Source organism: Myotis myotis, unplaced genomic scaffold (genome assembly GCF_014108235.1).
Source record: "Myotis myotis isolate mMyoMyo1 unplaced genomic scaffold, mMyoMyo1.p scaffold_m19_p_1, whole genome shotgun sequence".
In the NCBI taxonomy this organism is placed as follows: domain Eukaryota; kingdom Metazoa; phylum Chordata; class Mammalia; order Chiroptera; family Vespertilionidae; genus Myotis; species Myotis myotis.
In genome coordinates, this window is record NW_023416313.1 from 78,147,229 (window position 1) to 78,169,739 (window position 22,511).

General features: G+C 41.2%; 2 protein-coding genes across 3 annotated transcripts in view; one reads left to right on the forward strand and one right to left on the reverse strand.

Moving 5' to 3' along the window:
• Positions 1-1,288, reverse strand: part of NET1 (neuroepithelial cell transforming 1) — a 73,213-nt gene extending 71,925 nt beyond the window's left edge. The window contains exon 1 of one of the 2 annotated variants that reach the window (XM_036342213.1): positions 1,022-1,288. In XM_036342213.1, coding sequence (XP_036198106.1) covers positions 1,022-1,149 — 128 coding nt within the window. In that variant the 5' untranslated portion in view covers positions 1,150-1,288. The remainder of the gene's footprint in view (positions 1-1,021) is intronic. The other variant, XM_036342212.1, reaches the window with a different exon arrangement.
• Positions 490-20,955, forward strand: TUBAL3 (tubulin alpha like 3). Its single transcript, XM_036342214.1, has 4 exons — positions 490-732; positions 12,947-13,190; positions 16,098-16,250; positions 18,037-20,955. The coding sequence occupies exons 1-4, from the start codon at positions 589-591 to the stop codon at positions 18,975-18,977; spliced, it is 1,482 nt and encodes a 493-aa protein (XP_036198107.1). The 5' UTR covers positions 490-588; the 3' UTR covers positions 18,978-20,955.
• The last annotated feature ends 1,556 nt before the right edge of the window (positions 20,956-22,511 follow it).

Sequence of the window (22,511 nt, forward strand, 5' to 3'; positions counted from 1 at the left end):
CATTACTCTTAATCCGTTTAAAAGGAAAATATTACAAAACCCTTAAAAGGGTATGCACTTATATTCCTGCCATACAGGTGATATGTAACGTTCAATGGATTTCCCTAAAGTCACACAGGGCAAAGATAGATGAAAACGCTATTTCTATTCGATATTTATAGTACTTGCAAAGAAGCGCTCCTTAACTGTGGCTGTGTGCGTGAAAATAACTGTTTCACTGGTTAAGATTACTAACAGAACTCTTTAGAGACCTTCAGTGGAGGGAGCATGGCAAACAGCACGACATCAGGAATTAGGAAATACAGGACGGCACATTCCCAGTATCCAGCTGTGAAATTTCACTGAGCTTCAAAAAGCCTAATATATAAAAGAAGCTGTACCACTTTTTAAGGCTCTCTCTCTTACAACACCAAAATGGATGAATCAATGATTTTCGTTTGTTTAATAACAGCAAAAATGTGCTGAATGCTTATTATGGACCAGACACTCTTCTCAGCATTTGAGATGCCTGTGTGAGTGACAAGCTTTGACTCATGATCCCCACGGCGACTCCACAGGGTAGGGATGGATCATCACTAGCCTCACTTTATGGATGAAGCAGCGGGGGCCGCGCACTCACTAACTGGGTCAAAGCCTCAGAGCAGGCGGCGGCAGAACCAGGATGCAAATCCAGGGAGCCTGGCTCTGGAATTATCACATGGCCCTGGGAGTGTCAGAAGTCCCCGCGCTCAGGTAACATTCCGCTCCCCCAGCCCCGCGGGCTCCAGGGCGGGTTCGGCCTCCTTCGGCACTGCCCCCTTCCGGTAGCTGCCCAGCCGGCGGGGACTACCGGCCTCCGCGGCGCGGCCCGGCCCGGCCCGCCTCCCGAGCGGGGAGGCGAGTGACCAGCCGGAGTCCGCAGCCCCCGCCAGAGGGAGGCCGAGAGGAGGAGGATGACCGCCCGCCACTCCTGCCACCTACCACCCTCTCGGGTCTCGGACCAGCGGCCCGGGTCCCAGTCGTTGCCGGCCCCCGCGTTCACCTGCGGTCCGGCTCCGGCCCGGGGGTGTCAGGTGAAGGCCCCGCGGCGCCGCCCGCGCCGAGCTCGGAAGTCCGGCGGCTTCGTCTCGGCGGCTGGGGTGGCTTCTGGGCCGCCAGCTCGGGCTCCATGGCGCGCAGGGGGATGGGGCAGTGGCCGGGTGCCCGGGAAGTCCGCCGGGACGGGCACCGTGCCCAAGCACTTCTGTCCGGACAGAAGTTTCTGTCAGGAATGAGCCGCCGCCGCTGCCGCCGCCATCTTCCGGGGTTTGAAAATGGTGGCCGCTCTGCGGCCAGCCAATCATGGGACAGCCCGGCGGTTGCTAGGAAACGTGAATCCCGCCCCCTCCCTCTCCCCGCCCCTCCTGGCGCCCTAGAAGCGGGAAAGGGAAGAGGGTTGGAAGGAACAGCCCTGCAGATTAGTTGGGTGGCCTTGGATTTTATTCTATTCCTGAATCCCAAGGCCCGATACCTATTTCACTGTTCATTAGGACTTTCACCGCAGGCCAAGGCACAAGAAAGGTCGAAAATAATGACCTAAGATGAGGTTTGGGACATGTACGCTAAATTATTCATGTAAAATAGCCCCCCAATTACCAAAGGTAATGGGAAGTATTAGGGCTGTCTCTAGGAAACCATTAAAATCAAATGATGAGCCCTCTTCTCTCCCAGAGTGGAAGAGACAGTCTCTCTTCAGCAAGAGAGTGAAGAAGGCAGCGAAAGAGTGAAGAAGGCAGAACATCAAAATAAGGACCTTTTCAAATAAAAAAAGACAATTCTTAAGTAGCACATTGTTTCCTATTTTAAACATTGCTTTTTATATGTACAAGGCTTTAAATTAACCTCTCCTGTGACACTATGATTCCGTTTCTGGGAATCTATCCTAGGAAATAGAACTACATGTACATTGAAGGGTGGCAGAATATGTCACCCAAAATATGCTACTTGGAGATTAGGATTATTTTGAGTTACAGGCACTTGAAGAACACCGGGTGCAAGAAGAGTACGCTCACTTTCCCCTTTCTTCCTGAAAGTGGGAGATAGAACTCCCATGTGAAAGCTGCCTTCCCTGTACCTGGAGGAGAGAAACATTATTCCTGGAATGGGAGGAGCCAAGAGAGAGTGAATTCTGTACAAAAAGACTTTATTAAAATAACTCTTATCTTCTTCTTTAGTCTCTCTCTCTCTCTCTCTCTCTCTCTCTCTCTCTATATATATATATATATATATATATATACACACACACACATATATACATGTATATGTTCATTTTCCCCAGTTGCCTCTCTTCCTTTGACCTAGCATATACGCACTAAGATTTTGCCTCTTCTTTGGGTCTTAATTTTCCTATGGGGGCTCCCATGTACATGTAAAAGTCTGTTTGCTTTTCTCCTATTAATCTGTCTTCTGTCATTTTAACTGAAATACTGAACCAGATATCCTAAGAGGACAGAAGTAAAGTTTTGTTTCCCCTACAATATGAAGATGTTAATGGCATTGTTATTTAATGGCATCAGAAAAAGTAAAGGTTATCTAAATATAAAATGATAGGGAAATTGTTAATTATGGTGGATCCACTGGAAAGAATATTTTGGGGCAATAGAAATTAACTATGGCCCTAAACGGTTTGGCTCAGTGGATAGAGCATCGGCCTGCGGACCAAAGGGTCCCAGGTTCCATTCCGGTGAAGGGCATATACCTTGGTTGCGGGCACACCCCCAGTGGGAGGTGTGCAGGAGGCAGCTGATCAATGTTTCTCTCTCATCAATGTTTCTAATTCTCTATCCCTCTCCCTTCCTCTCTGTAAAAAAACAATAAAATATATTTAAATAAAAATTAACTATGAAGTGTGTACAGAATAGTATATTGTGATTTTTAAATTAAAATCTGGTATATAGAGGCACATTAATATATTCAGAGTTATGAAGTATAAGAGATTTAATAAAGGAAAAGATGAAATCAATATATTAAAATGTCTGTAACCAGTATCACAATTTTCTTCTTATATTTATAATTATTTTTTAATCATGTGGCACTGAACTTGTATTACATTTATAACACAAGGGAAACAATTTTAGCTTTAAGAAAAGCTTAAGAAGTTAAGAAAGTAAGATGCCTATAGTTAAGAACCACCTCTTTTCTACCTTATCCTACCTTCACCCCCAAAATTAAAGAGGAAAGTATTGCTTTTTAGCAGTTGGAGTAAAACAATACAGACATACAGTGTGGGGAGTTGGTCTCCACCCGACAGAGCTTCATAGGATGCACACTTTTAGATCATACCATGTGAAGTCGCTGAAATTTGACCTTTTAAAACTGCAGTAACGTCATTCTAACCCAGTACTTCAGTAAGGTCTTCAGAAGTTAGAGTGTCAGTTCTGCAATTCTTAAAACTGGTTCTGATAGTGTAATTGGAGATAGGCAATCTGTAATAATCAATTTGCAAAGTGACAGATAATCCCGGATGTTGATGTGGGGATTCTCAGTGGGGAGAGATTTCTTTCCAGTGATCAGAATACTGTTGTTTTCTGCAGAGCACTTCTTTTCAATTTTCAGATACTTGGGAACTTACTATTTTGTTTAATTATTCACAAATATTTATTGAATTCCTACATATTATGCCAGGCCCTAGTGCTAGATACACTAGGGAAACTATGAGTAGAAGACAAATTTTAATAACAAAATAGCTGGGTATCCTAGAAGCAGAGTGAAAGAAAGTGGACCATTCTGAGGGTTAGTCATTCAAGACATGAAAAAAGCCATGCGAACTGTCTTGATTCTACAAGATATAAACTTTCTGGTGTCAGAATGCCCCTGCCCCCAAAGGCAATGCTTTACTCTGCCTTAGAACAGTATTGAATATGTGACAAATGTTCCCTGAATCCTCTTTTTCTCAGCTCCTTGTAAACTCCAATAACAAATTCTTCAGAGCAGAGGTTGAGGGAATCGATTAAATTTCAGCTTTTATAGTATACTAGAGGCCCAGTGCATGCGTTCATGCACCAGTGAGGTCCCTCGGCCTGGCCTGTGCCCTCTCGCAATCTGGGACCCCTTGTGGGATGTCAGAGAACCAGTTTCAGCCAGATCCCTGCAGGCCAGGACGAGGGACCCCCACCGTGCACCAGGTCTCTAGTACGCATATAAGATCTTTGGTTAATCTCTTCCTGCTCTCCCCCCTTCCCCCTTCCTTCTGAGATTCATCAGTCTGTTCCACGTTTCCATGCCTGTGGTTTCCACTCCTGCATTGAGCATCTGCCCCCTGGTGGTCAGTGTGCGTCATAGCTACTGGCTGGTCAGCCAGTCACTAAGGCTTATCTATATATGCTAGAGGCCCGGTGCACAAAAATTTGTGCACTCCGGGGGGTGGGGTCCCTCAGCCTGGCCTTTGCCCTCTCACAGTCTGGGACCCCTCGGGGGATGACCACCTGCTGGCTTAGGCCTGCTCCCTGGGGGATTGGGCCTAAGATGGCAATCAGACATCCCTCTGGCAGCCCAGCAGCCCTTGGGGAATGTCCACTTGCCAGCAGGGAGCAGGCCTAAGCTTTAGTCGGACATCCTTAGCGCTGCTGAGGAGGCAGGAGATGCTCCTACCACTACCGCTGTACTGGCAGCCATCAGCCTGGCTTGTGGCTGAGCAGAGCTCCCCCTGTGGGAGCGCACTGACCACCAGAGGTCAGCTCCTGCACTGAGCGTCTGTCCCCTGGTGGTCAGTGTGAGTCATAGTGACCAGTCATTCCTAGTCTTTCTGCTGTTAGGGTCAGTTTGCATATTACCCTTTTACTATATAGGATAGAGGCCTGGTGCACGGGTGGGGGCTGGCTGGTTTGCCCTGAAGGGTGTCCCGGATCATGGTGGGGTCCCCACTGGGGTGCCAGGCCAGTCTGGGTGAGGGGCTGAGGGCTGTTTTCAGGCTGGCAGGCCACTGAAGCTCCCAGTCTCTCTCTCTTTTTTTCTTTTTTTATTAAATTCTGGGATGTATTTACCTTCTATAATTGAAGCATTGTTGCCGTCACTGGCGCTCCCAGCTCTGAGGCCACGGCTGGCTGAAAGCAGGTATCTGGGGTTTGTTTAGCTTCTATAATTAAAACATTGTTGCTTCCGGAGCTCAGAGCCGGGCGGCGGCAGGCGGGGAACCTTGGCTTCCTCCATCACTGGAGCAAGCAAGCCTCATGTTCGCTTCAGCTGTGTGGCTTCCGGCCGCCATCTTTGTTGGCAGTTAATTTGCATATCACCCTGATTAGGCAATGGGAAGCGTAGTGGAGGTACGGTTAATTACCCTTTTGTCTTTTATTAGATATTTAGATAGATATTTAGAATCTAGACTTCCCTTCCTAAGAAGGTATTCTCATTATCTTAGTTAGACCTAAATATGTTCCAAGTTTTTCAACCACAGATTTACTGCCATAGGTATGCAAATATTCTCTTGGGGGACTTCCTCAAAGATTATTTTTAAAATCTTTGACTATATGCAATGACACTACTCATCATGTATGTTGATATTAAATTGATATTTAACAATTTGTATACTAATATCAATTAATATGTAAATCAATAATTCTAAAATCTATTTTTTTACATTATCTAAACAAATTAAACTCTGTGTTTGTAAAACTCTTACTAAATGATACATGTTCTGGTTTCAGCAACCAGTAAAGCCACATGGTATGTACCAACTGTATATAACTTGGGTTATAGAAGAAAGATGCTGGGGATGGGTAGTTCTTGCCAGCTCCATGTTCTTTTTTTTCTGCCACTTCCAACAATTTGATTTACCATTTTGCATCACAGACATTTCAGTTCTTTTATCAAACCCTCAGATTAATGTTTTGCAGAAAAATCAGAATTGGAAGAATGACTTAAAGATATGGTAGCTATGATTTCTTAAGCTTCCAAAGGGAAGATTCCTCTTATGATAAATTTATTTTAAAAAGAAAACTTTCTCTTTTTTTAATCCTCACCTGAGGATATTTTTTTCCATTGCTTTTCAGAGAGAGTGGAAGAGAGGAAGGGGAGGCAGGAGGGAGAAGAAGGAAGGAAAGGAGAGAGAGAGACAAACATCCATGTGAGAGAAACAAATCAACTGGTTGCCTCCCATACGAGTCCCAACTGGGGGTGGGGAGGGAACCCACAATCCAGGTACCTGTCCTTGACTGTGAATCAAACCCAAGATCCTTGAGTTCAAGGGCTGACACACTAACTACTGAGCACACTTGCCAGGGTGAAAACTTTCTTTTTAAAACTAATTTTATTGAATGTATTGTAGTGACATCTTATATAATAAAAGGGTAATATGCTAATTAGACTGGACGTCCTCCCAGACGTCCTTCTGGACATCCTTCCTGATCAAGCCAGCAAAGGATGGATCCAGGCAGCCTGCCCACAACTGCGAGGAAGGGATCCAGGCAGCCACTGCAGCTGCGAGGCCTACTCTTGCACAAATTTCATGCATTGGGCCTCTAGTTGTTTAATAAAATTTTATTAGTTTCAGGTGTACAATTCTATGAGCCATCATCTGTATATTGTATTGTGTGCTCACCACCCCAAATCGTCTTCTTCTATCACCATTTATCCCACCTTTACCCTCTTTAACCTCCTCTCACCTCACAACCTTTGCACTATTCTACTTCCTCCCACACCCCTTTCCCTCTGTCAGTCTGTTCTCTGTATCTATGGGTCTGTTTGTATTTTGTTCATTAGGTTCTACATATAAGTGAAATCATATGGTACTCGCCTTTCTCTGACCGGCTTATTTCACTTAGCATAATATTCTCCAGGTCTATCAATGCTGTAGCAAAATGTAAGATTTCCTTCCTTTTTAAAAATATATTTACCCAAGGATATGTTTACTGATTTTAGAGAGAGAGCAAAGGAGAAAGAGAGAGAGAAAAAAATGTCCATGTGATCGGTTGCCTCCCATATGCGTCTGATTGGGGACAAAACTTGAAACCTAGGTATGTACCCTGACCAAGAATCAGACCCACAACTTTTAGTGTGTGGGACAGCACTCCAACCAACTGAGAAACCCAGCCAGGGCAAGATTTCCTTCTTTTGTATGATCTCATCATATTCCATTGTGTAAATGTATCACAACTTTTTTTTATCTATTCATCTACTGATGGACACCCTCAGGCTGAAATCAGATTTGTTTCTTAAAATCTAGTGTGTGTGTGTGTGTGTGTGTGTGTGTGCGTGCGCCTCTGTTTTTTTGCTTCTATCTATCAGTTATCTATTTATTATATAGGATTGTTTTCAGATATTGCAGTAAAAATACAGAAAAATTAGAAACTGGGGTATTAGCTGTAGGGCTTAAGAGGGAGAATTAAACTATAGAAGAAAATGTGTGGCTAGAAAAAGCTCTATTAATTAGAAGTAGATTGAGACTAATTTCTTTTATGCTTAGACTATCTTACAAAGAGATTACTGAAACTTTAAAATACGGAATTATGTCAGTAACAGGGGAGGAGAATAGAGGAGGAAAAGGGAGAAACATGGACATTGTGGGTGTGGCAATGACAATGGAAAACTATTTGGGTTGGGGCAGCCAGGGCTGCCAACAGATAATTAGCAAAGATAACTTCAGAAATGTCAGAACATCCATCAAAATTATTTCTCAGAGCTGAAGATTTCTTTCTTTTTTTTAAAGAAGAATTTCTTGCTTAGATTTTCCTTTTCTCATTACTTAGCAATAAATTGCCTAGTCTATATTAAAAAATACCTAAGAAAGGAACTTTCGAAAGAAAGGAAATCATAACTAAACATCAAATTTATATACTTGCATTATATTACACACAAATACTTTTTTCTTGTAAGACTTCTTTATGTGTGTGTATGTGTATGTGTGTGGATATATATATTTAATAGAATACTATCTTGGACACTTAAAGTCTGAAACTGGTGGATCGGATTGGCAACTTGCTTAGGAGCTGAAGCTAAAGCTGCTTCTTTTCTTAAAGCCTTTCAAGTGATTAAATGAGGCCCACCCACCATATCAAGGACAATCTTTACTTAAATTGAAGTGATTGTCAGTGTAAAACCACATCTACAAAATGCTTTCACAGCAATACCTAGATTAGTGTTTGATTGAATAACTGAGCACTAAAGGCTAGCCACCTTGACACATAAAACTATCACATCAGAAAACTTCCCCGGACTTGAAATTCCAATTATTATCACTTGAGGAAACTTTTTCCTTTAAGACTTAATTTTTCAAGGAAAAAAAGGAATTACTAAAGAAATGATGCATTTTAAAAATTATATTACAAAAGAGGTTTTTCTCATTTTCTTCTAATTCCTTTGCAAATCTCGGTTAATCATAGCATTATCTCAGGGTGTTTAAGCCACCACAGCCACATTGAGACTGAAGAGCTAAAAAGTGGCTGTACTGCTTTAAGTGACGCCTGCAGCTCAACTCCCAGGCGGAGTCATTTCCTGCCCTGTGATAAAGCTCACCTGGGCATACTCTGTCACTCATTACCAGGGGGCACCTTCAACTCAGCATGGTAAGTGACTACTGTGCTTGTACATTGTAGACAGTGTTGCTTTGGTGTTGTAGAACATTTTACTCATCAAACTTGGCCCTCTTCCCTTCCAAGAAATTTTTAATAAATTCTTCATATGAGAGAATACATTTTTAAAGAACCATTGTTTCTCTTAACATCTCTGTTTGAAGCTGATTTGAATAAGCTCTCCTCTTTTCAGCTTTAGTTTTGCTGCTTTTAGCAAAAGCATAGTTGATTTTCAGGTGTTTATTGCCTTTAACTGAAGTGCTGAAGCAAGAACCTCTCCTTCCTTTAGTTTTTACATTGGTTTTAGACCTGGTGTGCTGATTTTTTTCTGTATAAATCAATTGCTTCACTTCCAAATATGGTTTTAGAGTTTCTGGGGACCTCAGACCCAGGTTACCATTGTTAATCTCATAAACTGACAGGTAAAGTGCAAGGACATCTTTGTTCTCTCTTGAGTTTAGTCCTTTGGGGACCACCCTTTAAGATTCACTTTCTTTCTTTTTTAAAAAAATATATTTTTATTGATTTCAGAGAGGAAAGGACAGGGAGAGACAGAAACATCAATGATGAGAGAGAATCGTTGATTGACTGCCTCCTGCACATCCCTCACTGGGGATCGAGCCCACAACCCAGGCATGTGCCCTTGACCAGAATCGAACCCGGGACCTTTCAGTCTGCAGGCCAACACTCTATCCACTGAGCTAAACTGTCTAGGGCCACTTTCCCTTTAATCGCTATGTACCAGTCACAGTAATTTTTAGTATCTCAGCATTTTTAATTCTTAAGTGGAAGCAACCTTTCAAATTGCTTTTTCATCTTTGACTTTCTCACCCCATGGAACTCTGTCTAACATTTCTAGGACATTTAGATTGTTTTTCTCTTAAAAATGATGCCTTCCTATATGAAAGATCCTCATGGTAATGGAAATGGTGTGTCTTGGCTATATTGATTCATATTCTGGTCATGGTATTTACTATAATCTTGCAAGATATTTCCATTGGTGAAATGGGTAAAGCATACAGGAGATCTCTGTATTATTTCTTGTAACCACATATTAACCTGCTGTGATTTACCAATATTGATATTTAATTGGCATTTTGCAATATTTTATTATTTTATAGTTTGGTTAATATTTTAACAGATGGCTTGGGAAGGAGGGGAAGGCCAAGAGAAGAATAAAGTGAAAATAACATTCTGTACCCTGGGACACAGTTATGTTATAGACTCAGCTGCTTCTCAAACCAGTAAAGACAAGATTGGCCCTTGTTGGGCCTAGTATTCCTGCTGAATTAAAAAAAAACAACTGTATCACTCCTATGTCTTAACCACTTGCGTAACAGGCCACATAGCAATTGTTTTTTTATGTTGGTGATTTTTTTTGGATCTAAATATTGTGAGCAAATATCACATGTGCATCCCATGGGGACTGGGTGATCAATAGCTGAGAAAGGATGTTGTGAGAGAAATCTACATGTAAGTGGTTTTCATGATGTAGAAGTGTGAGCCTCCCCCCTTTTACATTTTTACCTAAATATAGGAATTTAGATGAGTCTTGATCTGGTTACAGCAGCTATTATACTGAGATAATTTTTAGTCCAACAGGAGTAGAAGAGGCTGTTTATGGTAGAATGTGTTGTTTTGATTTTTATGTGCCCAAGAGTTTGGAATATTGGTTGGTACTAATTGAAGAGCTTTCTAAATTGAGTTCACAGCCTTTGTTGGGAGAGACTGATACTTGCATAGAGAAGAAACAAGAGGGAAGTACTCAAGTAGTGAGCTTGAATTCCTCATAAAGCAAAAAAGGGCTGTGTTATGTCTTGTGAGTCAAGGAGACAAAGTGCAAAGTTTGATGTGCTGAGTGAGAACAGAGTGCAAGTCAGATTGCAGGGATGTGACCTCCCTCCCTCTGACAAGAGGTCTTTTTGTAGTTGAACCTCAGATCTTGGGAAAGGACAACCCTGGACAGGGGCAGGGTTGCCTATCAGCTTATCAGGCAAACAACTTGAAGGGCCCCACTGGTACAAAAGACAGGCTTCTCCCTTATATGACCACTACTTAGACTTGGCCCATGACTACTGGCAATCAAAACTCAACTATATTAAAATCAGCAATTGCTATCACTTCAGATTTTTAGGATTAAGTTTTTCTTTTCCTCTCTTAGATGAATAGATACTTGTCTGTTTAATTACAAATAAAAAGGTTGTTTGGCTTTTTAAATAATATGAATGGTGATTTAAAAGTTGGATAGGAGAGTAGAGGCTGATGAAGAAAATTGAAAGTTTGAATAGGAAAAAAAATCACTACCCAGATATAACTACAGTTATATTTTGATACATTTTAAAAACACTTTTTCTAACTTATTTTTAAATGTACTTAACATCCTATATCATGTACAATTATACAATTGACATAATCTTTACTTTATACTATATAATAAAAGCCTAATATGCTAAATGTCCGACGGTTCAACTGTTCGACCAGTTGCTATGATGTGCACTGACCACCAGGAGGCAGATGCTCTAAGCAGTAAGTTAGCTTGCTGCTGGGGTACAGCCGATCAGGACTAGGTGAGAAGGGCTGGACACACCCTGGAGCCCTCCTGTGGTTTCTTCCCGGCCCCGATTGTGCACCTTTGGGGTCTCAGCCTGGCCTGCACCCTGTTGCAATCTGGGACCCCTTGGGGGATGTCAGAGAGCTGGTTTTGGCTCAATCCTCTCAGGCCAGGCCGAGGGACCCCACTGGTGCACAAATCCATGCACCAGGCCTCTAGTATAAAATATAAAGTAAAGATTATATCATTTCCCATGTCATAGCTTTTTTTGTGTGTAAATATTTAAGAGTTGGATAACATGCCATTGTGTTCATATATCTTCCTTTAAATGCCCAACAATAGGTAAATGGTTAAGTATATTGGTTCTTGGTTTTTACTCTTTTATATTTTAATATTGTGAATGCCATTGTGCCTAAATCTTTACATTTTATTTTATTTTTTTTAAAAAATATATTTTATTGATTTTTTTACAGAGAGGAAGGGAGAGAGATAGAGAGTTAGAAACATCGATGAGAGAGAAACATTGATCAGCTGCCTCCTGCACATCTCCCACTGGGGTTGTGCCCACAACCCAGGTACATGTCCCTGACCGGAATCAAACCCGGGACCCTTCAGTCCGCAGGCCGATGCTCCATCCACTGAGCCAAACCAGTTTCGGCAAAATCTTTACATTTTAGATTACTTCTTTCTTTTGTAATTATTTGTTGATGCCATTTGCCTATTTATCTAGTAGATATCTCAAGGGTGTTTTAGAAAAACTTATATATATAAAAATTTATATATATATATATATTTGCTGGGTTGCTAAATCTATTGCATGTTCCCTTGGTAAATTTTTAACTTTTTAAGCTTAGAACATCCTTCCTTATTTAGAACCCATAAGAATAGTAAGTGTAAAATCTCAAGATATGTAAAGGCACCCTGGTGGTGTTGTTAAATGGTTAGAGCATCAACTCCCACACTGAAGGGTTGTGGTTCAATTCCCAGTCAAGGGCACATATCTGGGTTGCAGGTTTGATTCCTGGCCCAGGTCCAGAGGCATGTGGGAGACAACTAATCAATGTGTCTCTCTCACATCAATGTTTCTCTGTCTCTTCCCTTCCTTTCCCTCTTCTTTCCCTTCCTCCCTTCCACTCTCTCTAAAAATCAGTGGGAAACCCTAGCCGGTTTTGCTCAGTGGCTAGAATGTCGGCCTGGGAAATGAAGGGGCCTGGGTTTGATTCTGGTCAAGGGTACATGCCCTGGTTGTGGGCTCGATCCCCAGTTTGCTGTGTGCATGAGGCAGCCAATCAATTATTCTCTCTCATCATTGATGTTTCTATCTCTCTCTCCCTTTCCCTTCCTCTCTGAAATCAATAAAAAATATTAAAAAAATAAAAATCAATGGAAAAAATATCTTTGGTGAGGATTAAGAAAACAAACAAATAAGAGATATAAAAAGATAACAATATTTATTTATCTGATATGGATTTCAATATGTGTCAGAGCTATACATTGACTTTGGTTTTATTCCTTTCCAATAACCAGCTAATTTTTTTCTTGGTAAGATAACTTGCTTTTGTACATATATTATGTATAAAACTATATAGATAGTCTTAATTCATTCTTCACCAATTACACAATAGGTGCTTAATTTATGTTGTCAAAAGAAACCTCTTAATGGAATTTGAGTCCTTGGTTCAGTTGTTCCTAATGCTTATCTGTATCCTGCTGTTTGGTTTCCATGAGATGTTTTCATTTTGCCTTATAATAAATTTCCCTTATTACATAAGCTAGCTTGGTTTCTGCCCGTTGTAAGCAGAAGTGCTGAGTGACATGGATCATGAGACCTAAGGAGGACTGCTCGGTTCTAACTCATTCTGGCTTATTTCAGAGGGAGTGCCTGTCCATTCACGTGGGCCAAGCTGGCATCCAGATTGGGGATGCTTGCTGGGAACTGTATTGCCTGGAACACGGAATCCATCCAGATGGTTTTATTCTTGACAATAGAAAGGATCAGTTGGAAATTGCTAAAACAGAGCATATGGATACCTCTTTCAATACCTTCTTTTGCGAGACAAGAGCTGGGAAGCATGTGCCCAGAGCACTCTTCATTGACCTAGAGCCAACTGTTATAGGTAAGGTTTTACATTCCAGTGTGCTTAACCAGGGTCATAATCAAAGCAAACAAATCAAGTATCAGTGGGTAGGACTGGCAGATTTTACAGTCTACCTGAACAGGAAGGCTCAAGCGATCTTTCAACAACTCCATTAGGAAATGTGGTTGTCATCCTCGATTTATGGATGAGGAAACTGTGTCTTGGGAAGGTTATAGAATTTGCCTTAGTTAGATCACTGAGAATAATTGTCTTTTTTAAAAAATATATATATTTTATTGGTTTTTTACAGAGAGGAAGGGAGAGGAATAGAGAGTTAGAAACATCAATGAGAGAGAAACATTGATCAGCTGCCTCCTGCACACCCCCTACTGCGGTTGTGCCTGCAACCAACCAAGGTACATGCCCTTAACTGGAATTGAACCTGGGACCCTTCAGTCCGCAGTCCGACGCTCTATCCACTGAGCCAAACCGGTCAGGGCGAGAATAATCATCTTTGTTTCCAGGTATGACTTCTTATAAGAGCCATTATATTTTAATAGAAAACCAGCATAATTGAGTGCAGAAGAAAATATAAATAATTAATACAACACTAATAAATGTATTAAGTTAAGCCATACAAAATTGCCAATGGATGATTTTTTTTTACCTAAAAAAATGTCAGTTTCATATGATACAACCTCATAATAGAAATTTCTGCAAGGTACAGCAGTATTACTGAAGCAGAATAAGTAACTGGGGAGTCATCAAAGCTCTCCTCCCGGGGAACAACATTTGCAAATTCACCGAGGCATGGAGGAACATGCAAGTTTAACAGGAGTTCAGTGTGGCTGGAACTCCCAGTATGAGAGGGAAAATGTGGGAGAGAAGACTAGGAAGATAGTTGGGGCTAGGTCATCAGCTTAGGTAGGGGGAAGTAAGGAGGTATGGTCATGGAAAAGATTTTGCAAGTTTAAGATTTGGCGGGAGACAGTTGTGAGTGATGGTGATTTAAGTGGAGTGGAGCTGAATGGCACTGGGGGAAAGGAAGCAAAGGAATCATCAAATAATTGTGTTTTAAAACCATGGAAGTCACAGAGGATTCTGGGCCAGGTACGTAAGTCTCTTATCAATGTGAAAAGTTCCAGAAAGTTGAGTGGACAGTTTTAATGGTACTGTAATCACTGATTTACAAGAAAGTGGATTTCACTGAAATAATTTATGGAACTAATAGTTTCAAGATCTCAACTGGACATTATCATGAAGAAGCAGGCTTTCATAAATTCCATAAACTCCCTCCTTAGACTGAACTCAGCCTTAGAGCTTCAGGTGAGAAGCAGAGTCTACCCAGAATTAGTTTCCTGCTTATGTCTTATTTATAAATATAACTTTAAAAAACCGCAACTTTGATAGGTTTTTTTTTTGTGTGTGTGTATATGTCAGTTAAAAGTCATTTAAACTCAAAATTAGTAAATTTCAACATTTGGGGGTGTACAAAATTCATGGTCATATCATATACAGGAGAGCAAGACAATCTGAGAGAATAATCTTGCTCTTAGAAAATTAGTGCATTTCCTTGTAGTCAGTGAGCTTCTGTGACTATCTATGAATACCTGGTGCCAAGGCATGATGTGTAATAAGATAAATCTGAATAAATGCATGTCATGAAGCCAATTTTATCATTATTATTTATAATTCTTATTATATGGTCCATGCATCATGCTCTATGATCTCATTTAATACTCATAATAACTCAGTGGATAGGTCTTGTTATTATCCTTATTTGTGAAGTGAAATAATAACTGAGGCCTAGAGACAAAAGTACCTGCTCTATAGCTAAGTGAGGAAGGCAATATAGGAACAAAGGAAATTAATTCTTGAACTCATGTTCTTCACTACTATGGAATGCAGCACCCAACTATATCCAGGGCAACATTCCAAAAGCCTACTTAACCTTCAAACACCACTGTATAATTCTTTAGTAGTCACGCTATTTGGGTAATTCTAAGGTAGGGATGTGGGACATGGGCCTCCAACATGCTGTGTTTCTCCAGCTGCCCAGGGTTTTTAAAGGCAATGAAACCAGGCAAGGTTTGCACCTGGTTGTATTGAATACTGCCAACATCTTACCATTGATTTCCCTGCCTCATGCATTTATATTAACTGCATTTGAGTCATTTGAGCCACACCTTCTTTGTTAAAGTCTCTTTAAATTATACTAATAAAAATTTAAATTGGTATCCTCTTCCATGCTTTTCAAGGACAGTGTTGGCTCTTTGTGGCTAGAAATACTTGTTTTAAAATGCCAAAGTGCCACAGGGTGTGGGATGGGTCGAATAGTATCTCCTAAAAATCTACATCCACTCAGAATCACAGAATATGACTTTGTTTAGAAATAGGGACCATGCAGATGTACTTTGTTCAGATGAGTTCATACTGGATTAGGAAAGGCCCTAGTCCAATGATCCATGTCCTTAGAAGAAGAGTGGACCCCCAGGGAAAAGGGCATGCGCAATGGAGGCAGATAGTGGAGTGATGCAGTGGCCACTAACTCCAGAAACTGTCAGCAGCTATCAGAACCAGGAGACAAATGCAGAACAGATTCTCCCTCAGAACCTCCCAAATGAACCAACTTTACTAACACCTTGATTTTAGACTGCTGGCCTCCGAATAAATTTCTATTGTTTTAAGCCACCCAGTCTATTGTAAGTTGTCATGGTAACTCTAAGAAATGAATAGAGAATATATGATGGAAAAGCAAACTTTCAATTGGTGTGGAAATAGTTATACCTTTTCCTAGATTAAGGAAGGCCCAGTCAGCAGTTTAAATCCATTGCTTTACCACAACATTGGGGAAGAAGGGAGGTTCATGGTCCAGGGTTGTATGAGAATTAGCAGAGGGCTAGCAGTTGATGGAGTGGAATGACTGACCTGCTTTTCCCTCTGCAGATGGGATTCGAACAGGCAAGCACCGCTCTCTCTTTCACCCAGAGCAGCTTGTTAGCGGGAAGGAGGATGCTGCAAACAACTATGCCCGAGGACACTACTCTCTGGGGCCAGAGATCATCAACCTTGTGCTAGAGAGAATCCGAAAGCTGGCAAGTGGCTCTCTTCTCAGCAGGTTGGGGGAAGTGTGCCTGAGTGCCTGGGATTCTGTGAAACACCTCCCAAGCATCAATAGCAGTTCTACCATCAACACCATCATCACCCAACCTCTCTTCTCCAAACCTCTTGCCATGCTCAGAGCTGGGAAGTGTCCCGATGTGGGCTTTGATTACACTTTGTTAAGGAGGAAAGGCCACAGAAGCCTTTGCACTTTCTGTACAGCCCCATTTTCTTCTTTTTTGTTTAGATTTATTGAGGAAATGTTTTACTTTATTTTCCTCCTACTTTATTGAAATATAATCTCTCTATATAAAAGCCTAAGTGACCAGTCAACCAGTAGGTATGATTCACACTGACCATCAGGGGGCAGACACTCAATGCAGGAGCTGCCCCCTGGTGGTCAGTGTGCTCCTTCAGTGGGGCCAGACCCTGGGCTCATGGCTGGTGAGTGCAGCTGAGGCTGTACGAGCCTCTCCTGCAGACACTTCCTCTGTGGGCCCCTCCCCCATCTGGACCAGGACCAGGATCAGGACTGGCAGGGATTAGGACTGGCATCAGGACTGACTAGGCGTGAGCCTATGGCTGCTTCTTGGTCATAGGTCATAGGCATGCCAGACCACAGTGGAGTGGCAGCGAGCCTACCGAGCTATGGCAGTGGCGCCAGGTACAGTGGGGCCTGGATGAGCAGGAGCGGCGTGGCACCCAGCCAGGGCTTGGGCTCCTCCCCCGGCCACCTGCCGCTTTGGCACTACTACATCCCTCAGGGGATGTAGGACTGTTGGTTTTGGCTGATCCCTGCAGGCCAGGCTGAGGGACCCCCACCTGTGCATGAATCTGTGCCCCGGGCCTCTAGTTGACATATAACATTGTGTAAATTTAAGGTGCACATATGATAGATATGATACACATATATGTTGCAAAATGATTACCACAATAGGTTTACACCTCCATCCCCTCACCTACTTAACTTTGATAAATTTTGTCATGACAACACTTAAGATCTACTCTCTTAGCAACTTTCAAGTAAACAACAACTATTATCACCATGCTGGACATTAGAGTCCCAGATCTTGAATTTATCTTATAACTGAAAATTTCTACCGTTTAACCAAAATCTCCCCAATTTTTCCCACCTCCTAGAGCTTGGCAACCACTATTCCACTCTCTGTTTCTACAAGTTTTACTTTTTTAGATTCCATATATGAGTGAAATGATACACTACTTGTCTTTCTCTGATTGACTTATCCTACTTAGCATATGTAAAATTAACAGAGGCACATTCTACCTGAAGATTAGTTACTCTATTTACTGACAGTTAATTCTTTAAGGACTTGTGTCTGGAGAACCTTTGTCGAGGAAATATTTTGGCATTTGCCATAACATTAGGTAATACAGTGCCTTTACACCAGCCCAGTAGTCTGGGCATAGAAATGATAGGCACTTCATCTACTATTGGGGAAAATATATTGCTTCAATGTTTTGCTAATCATTTTCATTGCTATTGATAAAGACCCTACTTTAGATCACATACAGATATATTCATGGAGGGCAATGCAAAACTGGGATATTTATCCTTTTCTTATAGTAAGTCTCTAAAGTGCTTTGCCACCCCAGAAGTAACCACTCAAGTATGTTTCAAAGTAAATGTTTTTGTAGAGTTGATAATGGTAAATCAGTTCTTTCTGAAAGTTTTGGTTTGTTTTGGGAACTTGTGTCCCACCATTACCACGGCTTCTGGCTTTATTTGGCTGAGTTCCTACATCTTGTTTTCTTTCCCAGGCAGAACAGTGCAGTGGACTACAGGGATTTTTGATTTTCCGAAGCCTTGGAGGAGGCACTGGATCAGGATTTACATCTCTCTTAATGGAGCATCTCTCGATACAATATGGCAGGAAGACTAAATTGGAGTTCTCTGTCTATCCAGCCCCCAGGATCTCCACTGCTGTAGTAGAACCTTACAACTCCATCCTTACCACCCATTTCACATTAGAGCACTCGGACTGTACCTTCATGGTGGACAATGAGGCCCTCTATGACATATGCCATCATAAACTTGGTGTTGAACGCCCCTCTTACACCATCATTAATAGGCTGATAGGTCAGGCAGTATCTTCCATTACTGCTTCCCTCAGGTTTGAAGGGCCCTTGAATGTGGACCTAAATGAATTCCAGACCAACCTAGTACCTTATCCGAGAATTCATTTCCCTATGACAGCCTTTGCCCCCATCATTTCTGCTGACAATGCCTACCACAAGGACTTCTCTGTGGCAGATATCACCACTGCTTGCTTTGAGGTCTCCAACCAGCTGGTTAAGTGTGATCCTCGACTGGGGAAGTACATGGCCTGCTGCCTACTCTATAGAGGGGATGTGGTCCCTAAGGATGTCAACGCAGCAATTGCAGCCATGAAGTCAAGGAACTCTGTTCAGTTTGTAGATTGGTGTCCAACTGGTTTCAAGGTGGGCATCAACAGTCAACCACCCATGACGATGCCCGGGGGGGAAATGGCCAAGGTCCAGCAGGCTGTCTGCATGCTGAGCAACACCACAGCAGTTGTAGAGGCCTGGGCCCGCTTGAATCACAAGTTTGATCTCATGTATGCCAAGAAGGCATTTCTACATTGGTACATCAGAGAAGGCATGGAAGAAGAGGAGTTTTCAGAGGCCAGGAAAGACCTGGCATGTCTGGAGAAGGATTATGAGGAGGTGGGGCAAAGTTTCTGAGGTATATGTGATGGTGAAAATAATGTTAAATGCCATGCTTACTTTATAAGACATTTTACAGTTGGTGGGTAGAGTTGCTTTGATTAGAAGAAGAAAGAAATCGAATGAAGCAAGAACATAAGTTCCACACTAAATTAAATCAGCCAATATTAACAATGAGAACATCTTTTCTTGTCTGTTAGCATAATTCAGCACTGCTACCTGTGGACCTTCTAAGCTTTGGAGTCCTTTCTGGGTCGTGTCATTTGTGTGTTTGTATGTGTGTTTTGTCAGAGTGGAAGCCTGGCTATATATTTTTTGCTTTTTAACCATGACACTATGAAGCACCAAAGTTAATGCTTTCCCTATCCTATACCTGAGGTGAAAAACAGAAAAATATTGATTATTAATGTTATCCATGTCTATATTTTGTACTTTGATTAAATTATGAACATTTTCAGTATAATTCTTTTTCTTCCAAATGTGGCCTTAAAGTCTCAGTTTGCTTTTTATACAAACAAACAAACAGGAATATTCTTGGGTCTTTCATAAATTTGAATCTGTGTGTCCTGTTGGTCAGAGGGTGAAAGTGATCTCTTTTCCATTTTCCTTCCTTGAGGAGGTATTCTCAAAGTGTGGCTGCAGAACCCTGCACAGAACCATTCCACAAGTTTAGAAAAAAAAGGCAAATTCTTGACCAGCACTGCAGACTTGCTAAATGAGAAGCCCTGGGGATTGGAGGGGATGTGACTTGAGGATTTGAAGTTTAAAAAAAAAAAGACTTAATAGAATTAATTTTTGGTATTTTAAACAGTGTTACTGTTTAGTAGTAACCCATTTTCAAATGAGTATTAATTTAAAATGGACAAAATAGCTATAAATGCATTAAAATCACTAGCTGGATTTTTAGAAGCCATGTTGTATAGCCTAATAGTTAGAATTAAGGTGAACTAGATACTGCAAAGATTTTCCCTCAGTCTTAGTCTTCGTCCTGTCTTGGCATAACCATACTTCCACCTGGCATCATTTTCCTTCTGACAAAATAACTCTGTTTACTCTTTAAATGTGTATCTAGGGTTGAGAGGGTATATTTGCCCTTTCTTCCTCAGAGAGTGAGATCACCTGAGCTAATGATTGAAATAACTCTGAGGAGTATAAGCACTAATTAAATGTGATCTTGAGGCAGGGTCTGTCTTATTCATCTGAGTCTCTACAGTGACAGGTATAGAGTCAGTACTCAATAATTATTAGATTGAAAAACACCAGGAGATCACCTTATATCCTACTTCATATAAATCACATCTATTTGACTTTAACTTTTTATGTTCCTCTTTGATCTCCCCTTAAAAATTACTTTGAATCTTCACATATCCTCTTATCCCAGAGGAAAGACTTCTTCTTTCCAAGGTCACTTATGATTTGTGTACCTTCTCCCCTTGACTGCTCTAGGAGACCTTGTTTCTTCAACCCCCTGCATAGTCTGTCTCTCTCCATTGACTTTTTTTCTTCTTTCTACTTGTATGTCGAGGTCTCCTCATTCCAACATTCAACACTCTTTTCTGGATTCTATTACTTTTAAAATTTACTGTCACATGTTTGCACTCTATCAAACTTTTCAAAGAAATATACATTTGATGCGTATACCTCATCTTCTGCTCACTCCTTAGCCTTTGTGATTTAGTGAACTCCCATTATTCTACTGAAACTATTGTTTTGAAGATCATTGATCATACTAGATTTATCAAAACAATGACTTTATCAGTTTCAGATTTCTTGAGTTTAAGCATTTGGTAATTTTTGTTCCTTGAAACTTTTCCTTTGCCTCCTGTAGCACTACTTGGTTCTCCTCCTCAGATTCCTTTTTTCCATTGTCTGTCCCTAATGGAGATACCCTTGGTCCTTTTCCCTGGTCTTTATTTTATTCACAATCATATCAAGTCTATATGGATGACTGAGAAACTCTATGTTTCCATTCTCTCTTGAGTTTTTTTGTTTTGTTTTTTGGGGTTTTTTTTTTTTTTTGCTAATTCTCACTTGAGGATATTTTTCCATTGATTTTTTTAAAAGAGGGAGTGAAAGGGAGGGGGAGAGACAGAGAGAGAAACATCAGTGTGAGAGAGATACTTTGATTGGTTGCCTCCAACACAAGCCCCAACCAGGGCCGGTGATTGAACCTGCAACCGAGGTACATGCCCTTGACCAGAATCAAACCCAGGACCCTTAAGTCTGCAGGCCAAAGCTCTATCCACTGAGCCAAACAGGATAGGGCCTCTCTTGAGTTTGATACTAGAACTTTCACCAGATATGCTGGACGTATCCTTCCAGATGTTATGCCTATGCTTAAATTTAACTTCTTTCAAGAAAAACATAAATTTCCTCCAAAGAAATCTGCTCTTCCTTTGGTGTTCTGTCTTGTTTATTTATGTTATCATCTCCTCACTTAAGCAGAGTTTAACATTTTTGACTGCTCCCTCCTGCTCCCTACATCCTAGAATTAAGTCCTATCAATTCTGCTTTATAATGTTTTCAGAATCCCTTGTCTTTTCTTCTTGTTAATTCCATCCTAGCTCAGGTCATCAACTCCTCTCTTTGTCCCCAGCACAGCTGGCATGGCCCAGTGGTTGAACATCGACTTATTGAACCAGTAGTCACGGTTTGATTCCCAGTCAGGGCACATGCCCAGGTTGTGGGCTTGATCCCCAGTGTGGTATGTACGTGAGTCATATCAGTGATACCCTCTCATCCTTGATGTTTCTCTCTATCTCTCCTTCTCCCCCCATCTCTGAAATCAATAAAAATGTGTTAAAAAATAAATGCTTTCTGCCTCTCACTTTGTCTTCTTGATCTATCCTACTCATTACTCTGTGACTGTTCTGCTGCACAGCTTAGATTATTCTGCTCCCTATACAAAGCTTTGATAATTCCCCATTGTCTTAGGCATAAAGTGTAAACTCCTGCATGTTACATGCAGAGCCTGTCACCACTAGTTGCAGCTAAAATTTAAAATCCCAACCTCTACTTTGCTGTCATACATTCACACTAGACTCTCACCACTCCTCAGCACAGATTCTCTTTTCTCTCTCCTATACCTTGGCTCCTTCTCCTTGCTGTCTCTCTTACTTCCTCTGTGACAATTGAATGTAATTTCTATTACAAATCCAGTTCAGATGTCACCTGTTCCATGTAGCTGCTTGGGACTCTTCTTCCTTGTGCCCCTTCCAGCTACCAGATTGATCTGTAGTATTCACTTACTTCTACCTCAGGATTCAGGGATGGTTGGGGTACATTAAGAAATCTCACTGTACAGGGTGGGGAAAAATTAGGTGTACAGTTATGGGTACACAAAACAGTTTATTTTATTATTATTTATTAATGATGGTATTATTTTCCATATGAATAGCTGTAAGCCTATGGAAGTGTGCCACACCGTGTATTGCAGCAAGTACTCAGTGATGAAACTTTTTTCCATGTGCATATTCTGCTTTGAACTTTTATTAGGCTCTTACTAAGTACTTAAAAAAAATTTTTTTTAAAATTTTTGTATATGTATTGTTC

Coding starts and splice junctions, on each gene's coding strand:
- TUBAL3 (XM_036342214.1), top strand. CDS start 589: ATGGATGAAGCAGCGGGGGCCGCGCACTCACTAACTGGGTCAAAGCCT. Junction 733..12,946: donor TCAGAAGTCCCCGCGCTCAG/GTAACATTCCGC, acceptor GGCTTATTTCAG/AGGGAGTGCCTGTCCATTCA. Junction 16,251..18,036: donor GAGAATCCGAAAGCTGGCAA/GTGGCTCTCTTC, acceptor TTTCCCAGGCAG/AACAGTGCAGTGGACTACAG.